General features: G+C 56.4%; 1 protein-coding gene across 5 annotated transcripts in view; it reads right to left on the reverse strand.

The window, feature by feature from the left end:
- LRRC27 (leucine rich repeat containing 27) overlaps positions 1 to 17,187 on the reverse strand; it is a 31,413-nt gene that overhangs the window by 12,967 nt on the left and 1,259 nt on the right. For all 5 annotated transcript variants that reach the window (XM_032490628.1, XM_032490625.1, XM_032490627.1 and 2 more), the window contains exons 3-8: positions 16,852 to 17,121; positions 14,366 to 14,496; positions 11,021 to 11,079; positions 4,731 to 4,883; positions 2,199 to 2,571; positions 1,055 to 1,201 (exon numbers count right to left, since the gene is read on the reverse strand). In XM_032490628.1, the coding sequence (XP_032346519.1) occupies positions 1,055 to 1,201; positions 2,199 to 2,571; positions 4,731 to 4,883; positions 11,021 to 11,079; positions 14,366 to 14,496; positions 16,852 to 17,058 (1,070 nt within the window). In that variant the 5' untranslated portion in view covers positions 17,059 to 17,121. The remainder of the gene's footprint in view (positions 1 to 1,054; positions 1,202 to 2,198; positions 2,572 to 4,730; positions 4,884 to 11,020; positions 11,080 to 14,365; positions 14,497 to 16,851; positions 17,122 to 17,187) is intronic.

Consider the following 17,187-nt stretch of genomic DNA (forward strand, 5'->3'; position numbering starts at 1 on the left):
GCAAACAGGCAGAAGTGAGGAGGGAGTGGGACCTGGGGGCGCAGGGAGAGGCGGGGCTGTCGCACCTCGGGTCCGGGCCACGACCACACGGCACGTGCACCTGCCCTGCCCTGCAGACTCATCCACCAGGGCCCGCAGGGGAGTGGCAGGTCACCTCCTCGCCCTGCAGCCAGGACCTGAGTTGAGGGACACTCTGGGGAGACTGTGGGGGTTGACCTGCCGCCAATGACCAGAGTGACCTGGGGCAGCCAGGCCACACCTTCAGATCTCAGCCTCACTGTCAGCCGGCCACACCCCTGCTGCTCGTGGGGCAGGGACCCTTCCTCTAAGGGAAGGGAACCGGACTAGAAAAGCACGTCCAGTGTCGGAACAGCCCCGGTGGACGTCAGAACATGTGCTCCATGAACAGCCTGGAGCTGCAGGGTCCAGAAGGAGAACACTCAGGTGGGAAGGTTTCAGGAGGTTTATTCACATGGGGCGAAGCCCAGAGGCCGAGCAGGACCCTGCTGGGATAGCGGGCAGTGGCCACCCCAGGCTTCTGGGACAAGGGAAGGAGTGGCTGCTGGCACCCAGGAGACAGGAGTGTCGGGACGGCCAACGGCCACCGTCAGAGACTCAGCCGGCCCCAGGGGGCACTCACAGGTGGGGCGGGGGAGTGAAGACCCGGCCCTCCCTCTCCCCCTTCTCTGACTGCCTGCAGGACCCCACGCTGGCCAAACCCCACCAGGAGATGAGGGGCCCCCAGGAGCTGTGGGCGCCGTCCAGGTCGGCTTGCCTCCTGGGGCCCAGAGCTCGGTGGAGGCACGTGGTCGGCGGAGCTGGAGGGCGGGGCACATGGTGAGGACAGCAAAGCCCCAGCAGACCCCAGGGGGCGGGGCCGGGGCGAACTCCACTGATGAGTGTTATTTTTAAGTAACTTTCGATAGAAAAGATCTGTAAGCAAGTGGCTGACGGAGAGGAGGGTGCGTCAGGAAGACCCGGGGCAGCTGCAGGCGGACGTGAGGCCACAGGAGGCGCAGAGACTGCTGTGAGCAGACCCCCGGCCCCAACTCACCTCCTGCGCTGCTCCGTCTGCACCTGCTTCTCCCACAGCTCCCGGAGGGCCGCGTCCCGGCTCTGCTCCAGCTGATAGACGTGCACTAGGGCCTGGCGCGAGGCAGCGAGGTCGGGCAGGATGCTCTTGAAGGAGGGCCTCTTCCCCCTGCAGTGACACCAGGCCTTCAGCCGGACCTCTAAGCAGGCCGGTGACGGCAGGTGGCAGAGAGCAGACACCGAGTGGGGCGGGGCTTTGGGCCAGCTGCCCGGGGACCGCCCGCCAGTCAGGATGGTAGCCGCCCATGGAAATTCACAGTGCCCCCGTCCAGGGCCACCGAGCAGGGCTGGGTCAGATCTGAGGGCCTCCGTCCCACCCCCAGGCCAGGCCACAGGCAGACCTACGCCTGGGATGGGTGAAACCTGCGAGCTGGGGGGAGGCTCGCCCTGACTTGGATGAGTTACCACCTCCATTCACAACAGAGGCGGCAGGACCCTGCACCGGGACGTCACAGGCCAGGGCAGCCAGAGACCTGCTCCGTGTGCCTCCAGGACCCCCAGGGCCACAGCCAGTTAATAACACCTGAATAGCATTTTACTTTGAAAATGTTTCAAATCTAGGGAGCAGGTGAAACAATAGCGCAAAAAACACCTGAACATCTCTCGTGCAGGTCACAGCTCCTACCTCTGGCTGTCGATGCTGCCAACCCCGGCCTTCCGACGGGCCCCTCCCCACAGCCCCTCCGCAGGTTCTACCGCAGACACGTGGGACGGGTGTTCATGCCATCCGCAGGGCCACAGGCCAGAGTGACCGTTAAGATTCTGCCAGACCCCAACAGCCAAGTTCTGTGCCCCTGGACATGACATCGCTCTCCACCAACGTGTGTTCTTTCTTGACATACATCCACGCACGTGTGCACCACACACACACACACACACACACACACACACAGGATTTGAGGTTTTCTCTCGTGCAATCTCTTCCTCTGAGCCTGTTTCCTGGCCCCCGTGTTCAGCTAACGTGGACCCTACACCAGGGCCGGCACCTGCTGCGTGACAGACACTGCAGTGTGGACGCATGTCTACCTAATGCTTCACAAGATCATCACAATAACAGCATAACTTTGCCTGGATGGAGAAGACACACCTTTGTGCTCAGACTTTACCTGAACACGGGTCTCGGGGCAGGGCGTGGCTTCTCCTCGGCGCTCAGCGCAGCCTTGAGGTTTGGGGGCAGCTCCACGGGCAGCAGCTGGTTCTCCCGAACCCCCGCCTGCTCGTTCTCCACGATCTCCTGCCGCAGCTTCCAGAAGCGCTGGATTTCCTCCTTGCTCGGCCAGTCTTCCAACGAGTCGGTGGACCGTCCCAGCTCACTCAGGCCCAGCTTTTCAACAGGGGGGAGCAAGTCTGCCTCTGCTGTGCGCCCGCTTCCCACCAGTGCCCGGGAAGCGGCGGGTCCTCTGTTAGGCACACGCTTTTGGGACACATCCGCCAGGGAAGGCGACAGTTCACCTCTGGTCGTTTCTGTCACTGGGGATGCTGACAGGGAAAAAAACGCCTGCTCCATAAACTGCACTTCAACGCAGCCCCCACTGCTCCCACCTCTGCGCATGGCCTCGCCTCCCATCTCTCAGCCGTCCCTCTGCCGGCTCTCTTTCCTCCGTCCACCTCCGAGTGTCCAAGTGTCCGAGTGCCCCGGGCTCCAGCCGAGCGCCCACATCGCTCTCCGGGTGACCCCTGCTGCCCCGCCTTCAGGCACGTGCACCGCTGACAGTGCCTCGTCTGTACCGCAAGCCCAGCCCTCCAGGGCCACCGGGCTCCGGGCAGGCAGCCAGCACGGGTGCACGCACAGCCAGCATCCACCACCTGGATCAGCCACCTGGTTCTGTACCGGACCTGTCCGCCTCCATTCAAGCATCCACTCAACTGCTGAGGTCAGAGCCCCGAGTCCCCCTAGGCTGTCTTCATCCCCGTGCCTACACCCTGTCTGCCGGCAAGGCTGTCGGCTCCACCTCCAAAGGGCACGCGCTCCGTCTGCCTGTCCTCTCCCTCCACCTCCTCTCCTTGCCAGCCCGGCTGCCGCCCCTGCCTCTGGCGATGCCTTCAAACAAGCAGCCGGCGTGACCTAAACGTGAACCGGTCCGCCCTGCCCTGCATGGCCCCCTCCCCAAGCCCCCATCCCTCCTGGGGATGCCCGAGTCCTGGCCACGGCCCAGGGCCAGGGTCCTCTGCCAACAGCAACCTGACCTCATGGCCAGGCCCCCCGGGCGGCTCTGCCCCAGGCCCACGGCCTCCTCCTCAAACATGGCAGCTCGTTCCCGGCGGACAGTCTCTCAACCTGCTGGCTCCTCTGCCAGGAATGTCCTTTCCTTTAGGACTAGACTCAAATATCCCATCCATGGATCTACCCTGAGGGAGTGACCGAAAGTGCCTCCCCTGTGCCCACCTCCTGCACCCCAGACAGGTCACATGGCGACACCTCCTTTCTGGCTTTGGGCTCAAACTGGAAAAAGAGAAACTTTGTCCCTGGACACCCTTTCTGAGTAATGACGTTAAACTCTGATCTACAATTAAGAGATAAACATAAGCCTAGGAGATTTCCTTAGTAACCAAGGAAACTCATGATTCACAACAGTGCATCGAGTGCACGGAGCAGACTGCTGGCACCCGGCCCGTGCCCTTGGCCTCCGCTGTCCCCAGTGAGCGGGTGCCCATGTCTCTGTCCCTGAGCACCTTCTCTGGCACAAGGAGGCAGGTCCACAGGGCTGGAGAACCACGTGCTCACCACCAGGAGAAGCCCCACCAACAAAGCATTGCTGGTGCTGGAGCAGGTGTTGGTCCGAACCCTCACCCAAGTGGGGCAACCCCGGGCCTATTCCAGCACCAGCCCTTCTCAGATGTCACTGTGCACAGAATCCACGGGGACCTCATGAAACGCATGGGCTGACCCAGCAGATCTGGGCCACGCCGAGAGGCTGGATGTGACCAGGTGAGGCCCAGCGGGGCCGCGCCTGCGTCTCGGGGCCCCCGCAGGAGGAAGTGCCGGTGTCGGGGGCGAACCAGCCCAGACGCTCCCCTGTGCTGCCCCTCTCCTCCCCCATCGCTTGTGCCTCCATGGCACTTCCCCCCACATCAACCACTGGCCCTTGAGTCAGGAGCCGTTTCTCGGGGGCACAGGCTGAGACCCTTTACAACACAGTCGGCTCTTCCCATGACGCCCTCCTGAGCCACCCGCTCGGGTTCAGGACCAGCCGAAGTGAATGTATCATCGCTTCCTGATCACGCTGGCTGCTGCTGCTCGTCTTACTGAGACAGCCACTGGTCACACCCTTGCGCGGCGTCGCACACAGGACCCGCCTGGCTGGCTGGGTCGGGTGTACGCGCTGCCGCCACTGCAGGAGCACGTCTTAGGAGTGCCGGGTCCGACGTTCGAAGTCGACGTTCAGAATGCCTACCTTTCCGGTGCACGTTCAACTGCGGCTCTCCTTTACCTCTAGTTGCTGTAAGTATAGCCACAGTGCCTTTCAAGGTCAATTATGTTATGAGTATTTGAAAGTGTCTGGCTAGTTGGCCACCATGTTGAAAACCTGGAAACGCTCGGTCGTTAATGGAGAGAAGACAGGCTCCTCGGAGCCCTGGTTCTAGAAAGCTCTAACTTCAACTTTACCGCAGTTTGCTGTAACAGCTGTCCCACCAACCTCGAGGAGCCGAACCCTGAGGGGATGCGTGCTCGGCCGCGCAGATCCGCAGGAAGGTCAGGATGGCCCCCAGCCCCTTCTGCACAATCAGGGGCGGGGGGAACTCCAGAGGGCAGTGTCTCAGGTTCAGTGCTCTCAGGGTGGCCACGCTTCCTGCCAGAGAAGACATGCCAGCACTTACACGCAGCGGAAACAAGGAGCGAGGAGAGTACACATCCTTATGCTAAGAAAAAAGCCTGTTGAGAATCTGGGATGAAATGTTAATGACAAACGTCTGAAATTTGCTTAAAAAAAACCAACTCTGTAGATTGAATAGATTCTGTAGATGAAGACCAGGGCAGTTACAAAGTTAAATCAATAAAAGAAAAGCAATAAATAAACAGAACAAGCAACAACAGCCCTCAGGCGAAAAAACACAAAGCTACCATAATACACTTTCTAAAGGCCTCTTTCCAACAACAACAGGAATCCCTACAGGCCAGAGGGAAGGGGGTTGGACCTACACTCAGGGACAAGCAGCCCAGAGGCTGAATTTAGCCAATGAAGAGCTCAAAGCAGTCGTTACAAGTATGTTCAAAGAAATTAAAAAAAACCAACCTGCTTAAACAGTTAAAGGGAAGCACAGTTACGATAACTCGACGACCACAGAATGCCAGTAGACACACAAACTAAAAGCAAGCAAACAAAACCAACCAAAAGCAGTTCTGACGTGAAACTCACAAAGACTGAGATGGACACTCACTCGTGGGACTCAGCACAGATGTGAGCTGCAGGAAGAAGCATCACCTGATCTGAAGACCAGAGAGAAGAAGAGATTAAAGCAGGCGCAGCGGCTCCGAGACCTGAGGGACAAGCGCGAGCAGGTGAAGGAACCCACAGGTAGCCAGGTGGAAGGGGCGGAAGGAGCAGACAGGACGCCTGTGGAAACCATGGCCAAAACACCCAGGTTCGATGATAAGCACTAATGTATACATTTAAGAAGCTTAAAGGGGTTCACACTTAGAAAAATCACAGTCGAATTACTGAAAGACAAAGAAAAGAAAGGATTTTGAAAACAAGTCGTCAAATAAAAGGACCGACAGCAAGATCAACAGCTGACTTTCTGTCCAAAACAATGGCGGCCGGAAGACAGTGCAACAGCGGCTCAAAGTGCTAGGAACCCTGCTCATCAAGCCTCTGGACCCAGCAAAACCGACCTTAAAGTTACAGGTGAAATGAAGACATTCCAGAGCCAACTCAGAGAATGCGAACCAACCCTAACGATGAAAAATGAACTGGTGATTATCTCCCAGTCCCCCACCCCCAACACACTCACAGTCTCAAGCCCAGCTGAGGGCCACTGAACCGAGCAGGTGCGCTCAGCAGTAAGCCTGGACACAGCAGAAGACAGGAGCTGTGCGCGTAAAGGCAGGCAGCAGAGAGGAGCACAAACGGGAGCACAGCAGAGAGGATCGGGGGACAAGGGAGGATCCGAGGCGTCGGAGGCAGGATCCAAGTCTTAGCACACAGGGAGCTACAGTCTCAGAATGTGAGGAAAAGACTGCGAGGAAGACCCAATTCACAGGAAAAAAGCCAGTCTGCAGGAGTTTCCCAAGTCTGGTGAAAGACATGAATAAACAGAGTCAAGGAGCTCAGTGAAATCCAGCGAAGTGGACACGAGGAAAACCACACCCAGGCACCTCGCAGACAAACTGCTGAAAATTAAACAAAAGGAAACATCTTAAAGCAGCTGGAGGAAGAAGACGCGTTACTGGTAAACGAGACACAGTGAGACTGCAGCTGACTTCTCAACAGACAACGGAATTCAAGAGACAATAAAGACATTTTTAAAGTAGTGAATGATGCCCCAAAATCTAGATTCCTGCACACTTAGCCAAAACGCCCTTCAAAAACGAAGGGAAGACCTGCCATGACTCACTGCCAGCAGACTCGACAACAGCACAAAGGACAGGCCTTCAGGCCGAGCAGTCGTCCCAGATGGAAGCACGAAACTTCAAGAAGAAATGAGGAACCCGGAATGGTGAACACACGAGGAAACAGACACTTTATAAAGCGTCTCCTGGATTCACAAACTCACGTAAAAGCAAAATCCACGAGAACAGCAGCACAGAAGGCAGGGAGGCGGCGGCGGGGCGAAGAGCCTGCACAGGTCTCTGTCTGAGAAGCGGTAAGAGCAGCCTTCAGCTCAGGCGGGTGGGAGAGAGCCAAGGGCGCACACGCCGCCCCAGAGAAGCACGGAAGCACCAGCACAGACGGTGCGCGGGGCTGCGCCCCCACAGTGCTGGGCGCTCCGGTGCGCCAGCCAGACCGGCTCCCTGCAGACAACGAGGGGCCAGAGCGAACACGAGCACCTGCGGGCAGGAGGGCTACGACAGCAGGTGGAGCCAGCGGGGCCACAGCGCCGGGCGGGGATGGCAGAGACGAGGCCGGGTCTGGGGGGCTTCCTGTGAGCGAAGGCCCCGACTGCCGCCTGCAGGGCGGCCACAACACAGAGAGAAACCTGCACAGTCGTGACGACTTGCAGAGCCCAGGACGGCCTTCAGAGCGAAAGCAGGAAGGGGTGCAGGCCAGAGGAAGAGGATGACGGGGGAGCCCTGCCTTATGCACGCAGTTGTGCAGGGTCTGAGGTGCAGGAGCAGGGACAGACCGCCAAGCAGCGCGGCCTCGGCTGTGAGAGCCCAGCGGGACGCCACCTGCCACTCACCGCAGGGAGGCAGAGCCTGGGGTCAGTCCCCTCAGTCTAGCTACTCGTTTTTAAAAACTCCACACTCTAGAGAGGAACAGAACAGAAGCCAGCATCTCTGCGCGCATCCATCACAACATCCAGGACACGGCCCCAAATCACTGGGCGCATGGAGAAACAGGAAAACACGACCCATGTTTGAGAGAAGAGCAAACAGCGCAGAACACCCTGCGGTAACCCAAGTCAGCAGGCCAGAGCGGCACAGCCATTACGGGCTTAATCAAACCCCCCGAAGTCCTGACACCCAGAACCTCAAGACACCTCTGTATCTGCGGTGAGCCCTTACAGACCAAGTTAGAATGAGCCTGCGGGGCGGGCCCTGATCCAGCCCAACCGGTGTCCCTCAGGGAAGAGGAAGACACACCGGGGACACATGTGCACAGAGGACAGACATGCGAGGACACAGCGAGAAGGAGCCGCCTGCAAGCCAAGGAGCGAGGCCTCCAGAGAAGCCGAACCCCCGGGCACCTCGATCCTGGGCCCGCAGCCTCCACGACCGTGAGGAAGTCGGTTCTGTTGTCTGAGCTGCCCGTCTGTGGCAGCTCTGGCCCAGACAGCTCTCAGAGTCACGCCCAAGGAAACCTGTTTGTACCGAGTGGGAAACTGAGAGCTCTCAGCAGAAACACGGGAGCTACTGTTTCCAGTGTGAAAGTCCCAGGCCTGAAAGCACTGCGCCTGAAGACGCGTTACCCAAACGCTCGCCCGGGGCAGCTAGAGGTGACGAGGCAGACTCGTGACAGCAATGGCACGCTTCTATCTTCTCTGAAGAACGTAAAAAGGACCTTTCAAAGTGTGCAGAGCCTCAGGGACCTGCAGGACAGTAACCAAAGGTCTAGCGTGCAGGTGAAAAGGGAGAGAAGCAGCAGAGAAATACTTGAAGAAATAATGACCAACATATCTCCCAAATTTGGCAAAAGATATGAGTTCAAAAACTGAATAAACTCAACAAACTCCCAGCAAGATAGAGACAAAGAAGACGGCGCCTGGGTACATCAGTCACACTGCTGTAAAGCAAAGACACAGGGAAGCCTTAAGACTACGCTGACCTTCAAACAACACGGGCTTGAGCCGCGTGAGTCCTCACACACGTGGATTTTTTCCAGTAAACATGCACTGTGGTACGACACGGTCGGTGACTGGTTGAATCCATGGGTTCAGAACTGTGGACTCGGAGGGCTGACTGCAAAGCTGTGCTCAGACTTCCAACTGCACACTCGGGTGGGTCGGGGCCCCAACCCCCCACGTCATTCAAGGGTCAACTGTCATTGCGATAATCAACACCTGTCACACAGAGAAGGACATTGGAGGCCCAGTAGCAGGAGGACGTCTTTAAAGTCCTGGACAGAAAAATTCAACTCATACTTCTACATGAGAAACATCCTTTAAAACTTAAGACAAAATGAAGACATCTTCAGAAAATTTAAACGACTTCTTTTCCAGCAGAGTGATTTAAGAAATCCCAAGGCAAGTTCTTCAGGCTGAAGGAAGATGATGCCAGACGGAACCCGGGGTCTCCAGGCAAGAACGAGGAGCACCAGGAGTGCCGAGTGCTGAGTAAAAGGAAACGGCTTCTTGCCCTCTTAGTTTTTAAAAGACATACGTGACTGCTGGAGACAAAGACAGCCGTGCTGCCCCGTGGGTTCACAAGACAGGCAGCGGCAGCGCACAGGACGGCCGCCGCACGGGGAGGGAGGGACGTGGCCCGCTGGTCACAGGTGGGTACGCCTCCTGTGAGGCGGCGCAGCCTAACGCTACGGGTGAGCGCTGTAACCCTGAGAGCCGCCATTTAAACCATTAACAGAACATAGAAGCTAAAAGCCAATAAAAAATTAAAAGAGAAATCTAAAGAACGTGCAACCAACACGAAGGTAGTTAGAAGCAGCGGAGAAACACAGAAAAGCAAGACAAAGAGCGGAACGGTGGCCCTGAACCCATCCCTACCAATAATTACAGTAAAGCTGAAGGACTACACACTTCAATTAAAAGGCAGAGACCGTCAGGAAACAGAAGCGCGAGCCCTGACCGTACCCCGCCCACTAGCAAAGCTCTGCAGGAGACAAGTCGGTCACAGAGGGCGACAGTGAGAGACTGAACCGTGCACGGCGCTCAGACATGCCTGGGGTCAGCGCGCGCGGGGAGGGGCCACGCCACCGGCCGTCAGAGAACGCATGCGGAAGCTACACGCAGTACCACCGCACGCGCCAGAACAGCAAAAATAACAGGAAAACGTAAAGCCGTAACGTTTTATTCAACCAGTAACACAGTATCAAAATATATCAAGCGAAGTTGATGGATGTAAAAGGAACGGCGGACAGAGCACAACCACAGTGGAGGACTTGCGCACCCTCTCCGGGTAAACGACCAAATAAGCAGACAAAACTCAAGCGAGATCATGTGAACACCGTTTTAGCCAGCTGGCCTAGCCGAACGTGCAGACCTTTACAGCAGTTAACTTGAGAACGCACATTCTTCTCAAGTGCAGGCCCGTTTACCAGACAGAACACATCCTGGGCCAGGAGGCAAGTCCCAGCAAGTGTCAAATGCCCGGAACCACACAGCCTGCGTGGTGCCGAGTTAGAACTCAGTAGCAGAGAGACTAGAACATCGCTCGCCGTCAGTAAATTAAGCAAAACTTCTACAGAGCCCACAGGTCAGTGGACATGAGAAAACACCTGAGCTGAATGATGGAAACATCGGAACTTCGGGATGAAGCCCAGGCAGCACCGAGGGAAGCCAGAGTTGGAACTGACAGATTAGAAAAGAAAGATTGAAAACCAGCGATCTAGGGGGAGGGTCTAGCTCAGGGGTAGAGCACGTGCTTAGCACACACGAGGTTCTGGGTTCAACCCCTAGGATCCCCACTGAAAAAAAAAGAAAATTTAAAATCAGTAATCTAAGTTAGAAAGAAGAACAGCAAATCAAGCCTCGAGAACACAGAGACAACAGACAGCTGAAGTCGGTGAGACAAAACTGATGCAGGACAGAGCGAATCGTCTTCCTCCTCCTCCCTGAAAGGAACAGAAGTGAAGACACCACAGGCACCCACGTCCACATGGATGAACCTCAGAAACTCGGTGCTGAGCCCCAAACGCCAGGTCACCAGGAGTAATGGAGCAACACAACTCAGACAAAGGTCAAAACAAAGGACCTTTAAACGTTTTATTTGGGGCAGTAAGTGGTAAAGCTCTCAAAGCAGAGAAGGACGAACAGAAGTCACCTGGCTGAGGCAGGGAGGGAGGCAGGGAGGGGGGAACCCCCGGGCCCACGGAGGTACAGGTGATGCTGACCTTCCCTGAGCACCAGGCACAGGGGCTCCGCCTGTCCTGTTCCCCGTACACACCACGCCTCGCACGCAGGATGTGCGTTGTGACAGTAACGGCCCTGGAGAGCCGCGTCATCTCAGGGCCTGGGGAGGACAGGCGTGCAGGGAGTTCAGGCGTCAGCTGGCCTCCCCCGCTGCAACACGCCCGAAGACCCATTACAGGTTCGGGTAACTTCAGAAGGCCACGTTTAATACCACCTTTTATTTTATTGTTTTAACACTTACCCAGCTCCACAGGTAACATTTTGATAGGATTTCTTTCTAAAAGCAAAGTTTCCAGATGCCTTTAAAACAAAACAAAAGACAAGTAATTGAAAAAGCAGAAAATCAAACGGCCATCCCTAAAACACGCTGCCAGGCTCCTCCATCCGCCGTCTCTCTGGGGGCAGCCCCACCGCGCGCACAGCCGTCCACCCAGCCTCCGCGGCCCGCGGCGGGGCCTCGTCTCAGCTCCAGGCCGGGCTGGGCCTCGGCACTGCTGACACGCGGGACCGGCACTTCATTGCTGGGGGGGCACGCCCTGTGGGGCGTCTGGCAGCTTCCTGGCCTCACCGCACCAGAGGCTCCCTCCCCAAGTGGTGAGCACCACAGGGTCTCCAGATGCTGCTGCTCTTCCGCGGGGCGCCGTCTCCCTGTCCGGGAACAGGGACGTGAGGACGTCTGGGGGACCTGCTGCTGCGCAGAGTGTCCGCCCTGCCGAGAGGTGAGGTGTGCGCCGGGCGCCCCCCGACGTCACAGAGGAAACGCGGTCCACGGTGTGCCTCTCCAAGTACGTGACGGAGGATCTCTTCTTTCACTTGTATCTACTATATCCACCACAAACTCCAGCAAACAGCGTGCCAGGGCTGCACCCGCGAGGTGGAAGGCACCCAGTAACAACCCTCCACTGAGGACGGAAGGTAAACCTTTCGCATGAAAGCCCCTCTTGCACCTCTCACTCTGCTGCTTCCGTTTTTCCCATTTCTCGAGACGCCATCATGTTGATGATGTTTCTCTTTCTCCCTCCCTTTCAGGGATCATCAGCTAAAACCAGGTGTGAAAAGACACCTGGCTTCCTGGTGTTCAGCCTGGGGTGCGACGGCCCCTCCCACGAGGCGCCCAGGCAGAGGCAGGACCCCGGCCCCTGGCCCCTCTCCATCCCTGCTCCACCCCAGGCTTTGCTGACAGACTGGAGAATCCTCAAATGCCGCACCCCTTAATCTCCAGGGACAGCCTCCCCACAATACCCCACACCCGCCCCGCCAGACACGGTGGCCTCCTCTCTCACCCCTGCTCTGGAGAGAGAAGCCCCCACCTGCCTTTTCCTTTCTCCTGGGCCCTCTGGGCCCCGAAACCACCAGGAACAAAAGGGGCTGGAATGTATCTCGGGCCCACACCCTCAGCTTTCCTTCCCCAAAAAGCACGGCTCAGGAAGAGCTGCACACAGCCAGCCTCCTACAAGTGCCCCCACGCGGGACGTTCTGGCTGGGGGAGAGGCCGTCCAGGCTCATTATGCCTTGGAAGGGGAAGGAATGAAAATTCAACAGCACAGCCCACCAGCGTCCCCGAGATTTGAAAGGAGAAAATACAATTTCACAGACACAGGATCGAGCGCTCCAGTAAGCATTCAAACTACGCTTAATTTACGGATCGGCGGCCTGAGGAAAACCAGGTCCCCTGAGGGCAAGAATTTCCTTCCCTTTACTTTCTTGGATTCTTATTACTTGAAGTTTTCAAAAAGTAAACTTTCTGAATTAAGCTGTCCTTGATAAACACAAAGGCAAATTATTTACACAGTGTTACGTCCACTGTCCCTGGTTTAGCCCCCTTTTAACTGTGCTAACGGAGACAGCGGAGGGGTCGGCGTCTGCTCCTCTAAGGGCCTTCTCCAGGGTCTGCAGGCAGCCAAGTGCCCCCCCCTTTCTCCAAGCCAAGGACGTTCCAGCCCACCCGTCTGTCTGCTGGCGGGGGAGGGGGCATGTTGGCCAACCATTAACCTGAAAGTGTACAGGACATTTTCCCACCTTATATAGTTAATAGATTAAAATATTACTATGTACATTTGAAGTGATAAACCCATAAATGCCGGTCCCTTAAATACTATCAGTAAGCCGTCGATCATTCCATTTCACTGACTCCCCACTGAACACACACCCCTACACACTGAATTCGAGTTGACTCCCTAAGGAGGCAGAGATACTGGCAGTCTTTCCTTAATCCTCCCTCCCCGCTAGCAAGCTTGCACATCCAAGACACTGAGAAGGGGGAGCATTGTTTTCATTAGGCTTTTTGGAAAGTTTAAGGTTTTTAATAAGCCCAGAATTACTTAAAATTTCTAATGAGTACGTTTCAGCTCTTCAGCAAACAAATCTGGTTTTAATGATATAACAGCTTATAAACCACATGTGAAATTACATCTTAGACAACATTAAGCAGCTGGCTTTGATGGGCAAAATCAAAGAATTCCAAAATCTGAGACCATGTATTTATTTTAGGAGGAAGAACAGTGCCCACGAGAACATACACTACTTTATGTTTACCCCTAAGTAGCAACCACTGTCCGGGCCGGAGTGCCAGAGCTAAAACAGCACGGACCAAACGCACTGAACTGCTCCCAAGGCAGCAGACGACGACCCTGTGCAGAGCAGAGCCTCCCCAGCCACCTGCCCTGCACACGGGAGCGCTGGGCACTCGGCGGAGGCAGGCCCAGAGAGGCACAGCCACCGTCACACAGCTGCTGGCGGGTGGGGCTCAGCAGACGCGCCCCGCCTGGCTGGGACCACCCCTCCCACCACAGGAGGCCTGCTCTGTGGACCCCGAGGCGCCCAGGGGCCCCAGGAAGACAGCTCCTGGCTCTGCTCCCGCCCTGCCAGGGTGCCCACTCGCCTACAGAAATCAGCCGCTTCCTTGTAGGGCCGGAAAATGCACAAATGGTTCACAGAGATTTTTTTCTTACTGTTACATACGATGAAATACTCACTTCTTAAAAAATACTTTTAAAAACAGTGAGCTTCAGTCCAGCCAAGTGAAGGGCCTTCCACAGCCCCGACTCTGCTGCTCCACGGGGGTCACCTTGGACAACCTCCTCCCTCCCAAGCCTACACCCACCCTGAACCCCACCAGCTCTCCTGCTCGGAGGCTGAGGTGGCCTCCAAACTGGCCTCCCTGCGGCCACTCTGACCCCTCCGTTCAGAGTCACCTCAAAGCCGGGTCAAATTCCACCCCCTCCATCCAAACCCTCTGCGACTTCCTGCCTCTTTCAGGATAAAATCCAAAATGGCAGCCGTGCTGACAAGAGCAGCCTGCGAGCTCCGGCGACCCCTCCCTCATCGCACCTCCAACCCCCCCCACCCCCGCTCCATCCCCCGTCTCCTCCTCGCTAGCCCTGCCTTGCCAAGCACAGGCCCACCGGAGGGCCTCTCCTGTGCCCTGCCTCTGCCCAGAACACGGTGTCATTGAAGGAGGCTCTGAAATTCGTACCAGGTTTCCTAAAGGTTAAGAAACAGGCATACAAGGACGGGGCACTGAAGGGCCGCCTCCCGAGGGAGTGAGGATGGCTTCTTCCCCTAGAAAAACAAGCGCACAACTCACCGGTGACGGCCAATCCCAGGCGGAAGCGCTGTGACTCGATTGTGGCGGAGGTCTAGCCAAGTGAGGTTTGGCAGCAGCTGGAAGAAATCCCTAGGAATCGTGCTGAGGGCATTTCCTTGAAGATGCAATTGCTTCCGGGGGAAAAAAAGAGAATGTTTTTGTCAACCAACAAATTAAAAACATGATGTATCCTCAAGGCATTTCCAAAAAAACTACTAGTGACTGCAATCATACTATGAAGTTAAAAGAAAACCCACAACATTTACCCTTGAATCGTTTAAACAGGAAACAGGAGAGTCAGGGAGACGAGGCCAGGCCCCACGGTGTGGTGTCTGGAGGGACCCCAGGCTGGACACGCTGTTTCTCTCTGGCTGGCGGTTCAGACGCCCCCGCTGAGCACGTCAACCTTTTCTACTGAACATCCTTTAGCAGCAAACTTAGTCCCAGAGTCTGTTTGAATCCTGTTTCCCTTCCTGGCCCCACACTCGTGTCCGCGGCCCTGCTGCCCATCTGGGAAACGCACCACCTGTGATAAATGGCCAGGAGCCATCACTTCGGGGAGCCGACGCATCAGGCCCAGGTCCCCGTCATAAGAAGGCAGAACAGGAAGGAAGGGCAGAGGACAGGATGCTGTCTGAGGATGCACAGCTGGGATTTCACATCAGTGCGGCAGGGCTGCGGGGACACAAAACTGTCCTCTGATGCTGCTGTGGTAGTTTGCATGTATCTGCATCACCATGTATACTGTAAATGTGTACATATCTGTATGTCTGTCTTTACCCAGGCAGCAGAGCGCAGACGTGAAGAGCCCTGGCCTGGGAGCCAAGCTGCCTGGGTTCAAATCCAGTGTCTGAAAACTATGGGCTGTGTGACCTCGAGGAAGTTCCTGAACCTCTCTGTTTTCTGGCATCCTCGCTGGAAAAATGGGTCATGGGACCCACGTGGCAGGGTGTGCCAGGCAAGCAGCGCTGCTCTGGCAAAGACCACGGAGCAGGCAGAGCCCCGCCGGGCTGCCACTCTGCTGTCACAGCTTCTCGGCTCCCAGCTCTGCTGCCCACACCACCTTCCAAGTCCCTCCAAGTTTGAAGCAGAAACTTGAGGAACACTGGCTAGAAGCCACCCTCCCTAAGTCCACTGACAACACAGTCTTGAATCAGCTAGGACCAGGGCACCGTCGCTCCCTGCTCGTGGCCGGTGCAGCCACCGGGAAGTGACGTGGCAGTTCCGGATGCGGCGCAGCCTCGAGGCTGTTCTCTCTCTCTCCAGGCTCAGCAGTGAAGCCACAGGTCCCCCAAAATCCCAGAAAAGGGATCTCAGAACAGTGAGATGGCACTGGTCCTCACGAAGGAGCTGGTCTGACTGCATCTGGCAGCCCAGCCTTCCTCCTCGGCCCCGTGAGGCCACGTCAAGGTGGGGGCCTGCGCTCCGCGATTCTAAAGGAGACTGCTGCTCTGGCTGCAGATGCACCCGGAAGCCCTGGAAGTCCGCGGCTGAGTGGTCGCCTCCCTCAGTGACTTGTCGCCACGGTAACAAGATTTATGCGTTTTCTGAGAGGCAGTTATGAAGTTTCTTCATTAAGCCTGAAGAAGGCTCTGGAGCTTCCCCGTTCTTCCCTTACGGCTGAGGTACTGTGAGCCTCCCAGCCCCGCTGGGTTCCTCATTTGGAGCTGAGCATCTGCCTCATGACAAGTGGCGCGTTACAGGGTGACCAGTAACCACCTGTGCAGGGGAGCGCTCAGGAAAGGACAGCGAGACGGGGCGGGAACACAGGACCGGGCTTAGTAAACTAGGTACCCACTTAAAATCTAAGTACATGGCTTTTGCAAAACCACTCAAAGCTGTCACTCGACAGGGCAGCAGTGCAACGTGTGGGGTGTGTCCCGTGCTGTGGCCACTGCTTTATACGCATTAGTTCCTACAATAACCATGGAAATACCCTCATCCCTATCTTCCAGATGAAGACAAACGAGGTTTGAGGGAACTGCGTGACTCTCGCACAGGGAGGGAGCCCGACTGTCTCCGTCAAAGCCGCGTCCCGACGGAACTTCGTTCTAGAAATCACAGGCGAGACGGTACCCACTAGGTCTCAAGCAGGCGAGGGCCCGACCCGGCGAGGGCACACGGGAGAACTGAGCAGGTGACATATGCAAAGACGTGGTGAGAAGTGGCCTTTAACTATCTTAATGCTGCATTTTTTTTAGGGGTCTTGTGTTTTGAATAAGAGACCAAGGGTGTTTCCAGCAAGTTTCCACCGTGGGCTTTCTGGTCTTCAGAAGTTTCCGAGACAGGACACTAGAATCTGACCTCACAAGGCATTTTCTGTGCCTGAATTTCTCATTTTGTTGTGAGCAGCGCACAAAACCCCAAGATGACCCTCTGCCCCATTCTAGAATTTCTCTACCTAAAAAAACACCCCACAAGTGAAACAAGCCTTCGCTCACATCCACATGGCAGTGTGCACAGGCCTGGAGGAATGCCCCACTTACTTTGAGGTTGGGGACGTTAAAGATCTCTCCTAAGTGGTGAAGACCTCTTTGACTCAAGTCTAAAATCGGTGAGGAAGAAAAGATGACCCCCTGGACGCGGCTGTGACCGTCTCTGGCAGGGGACGTGGGCTCACGCCTGGTGTGACCAGCGCTGCTTTCCGGGTCAGCAGCCCCACAGGGAGGCTCGCAGGGGCTGCCTCCTTCCATCTGTCAGCCAGGAGGAAGCAGTCCTCAGGGGACCACTGCTCATCCTCCTGGGTCTGGAGTCACCTGCAGACAGAGGGGAGGGGAGACGCAGCGACAGCTAGGGACACTGCACAGTCACACAGGCGGCAA

The sequence above is a fragment of the Camelus ferus genome, chromosome 11 (genome assembly GCF_009834535.1).
Source record: "Camelus ferus isolate YT-003-E chromosome 11, BCGSAC_Cfer_1.0, whole genome shotgun sequence".
In the NCBI taxonomy this organism is placed as follows: Eukaryota; Metazoa; Chordata; class Mammalia; order Artiodactyla; family Camelidae; genus Camelus; species Camelus ferus.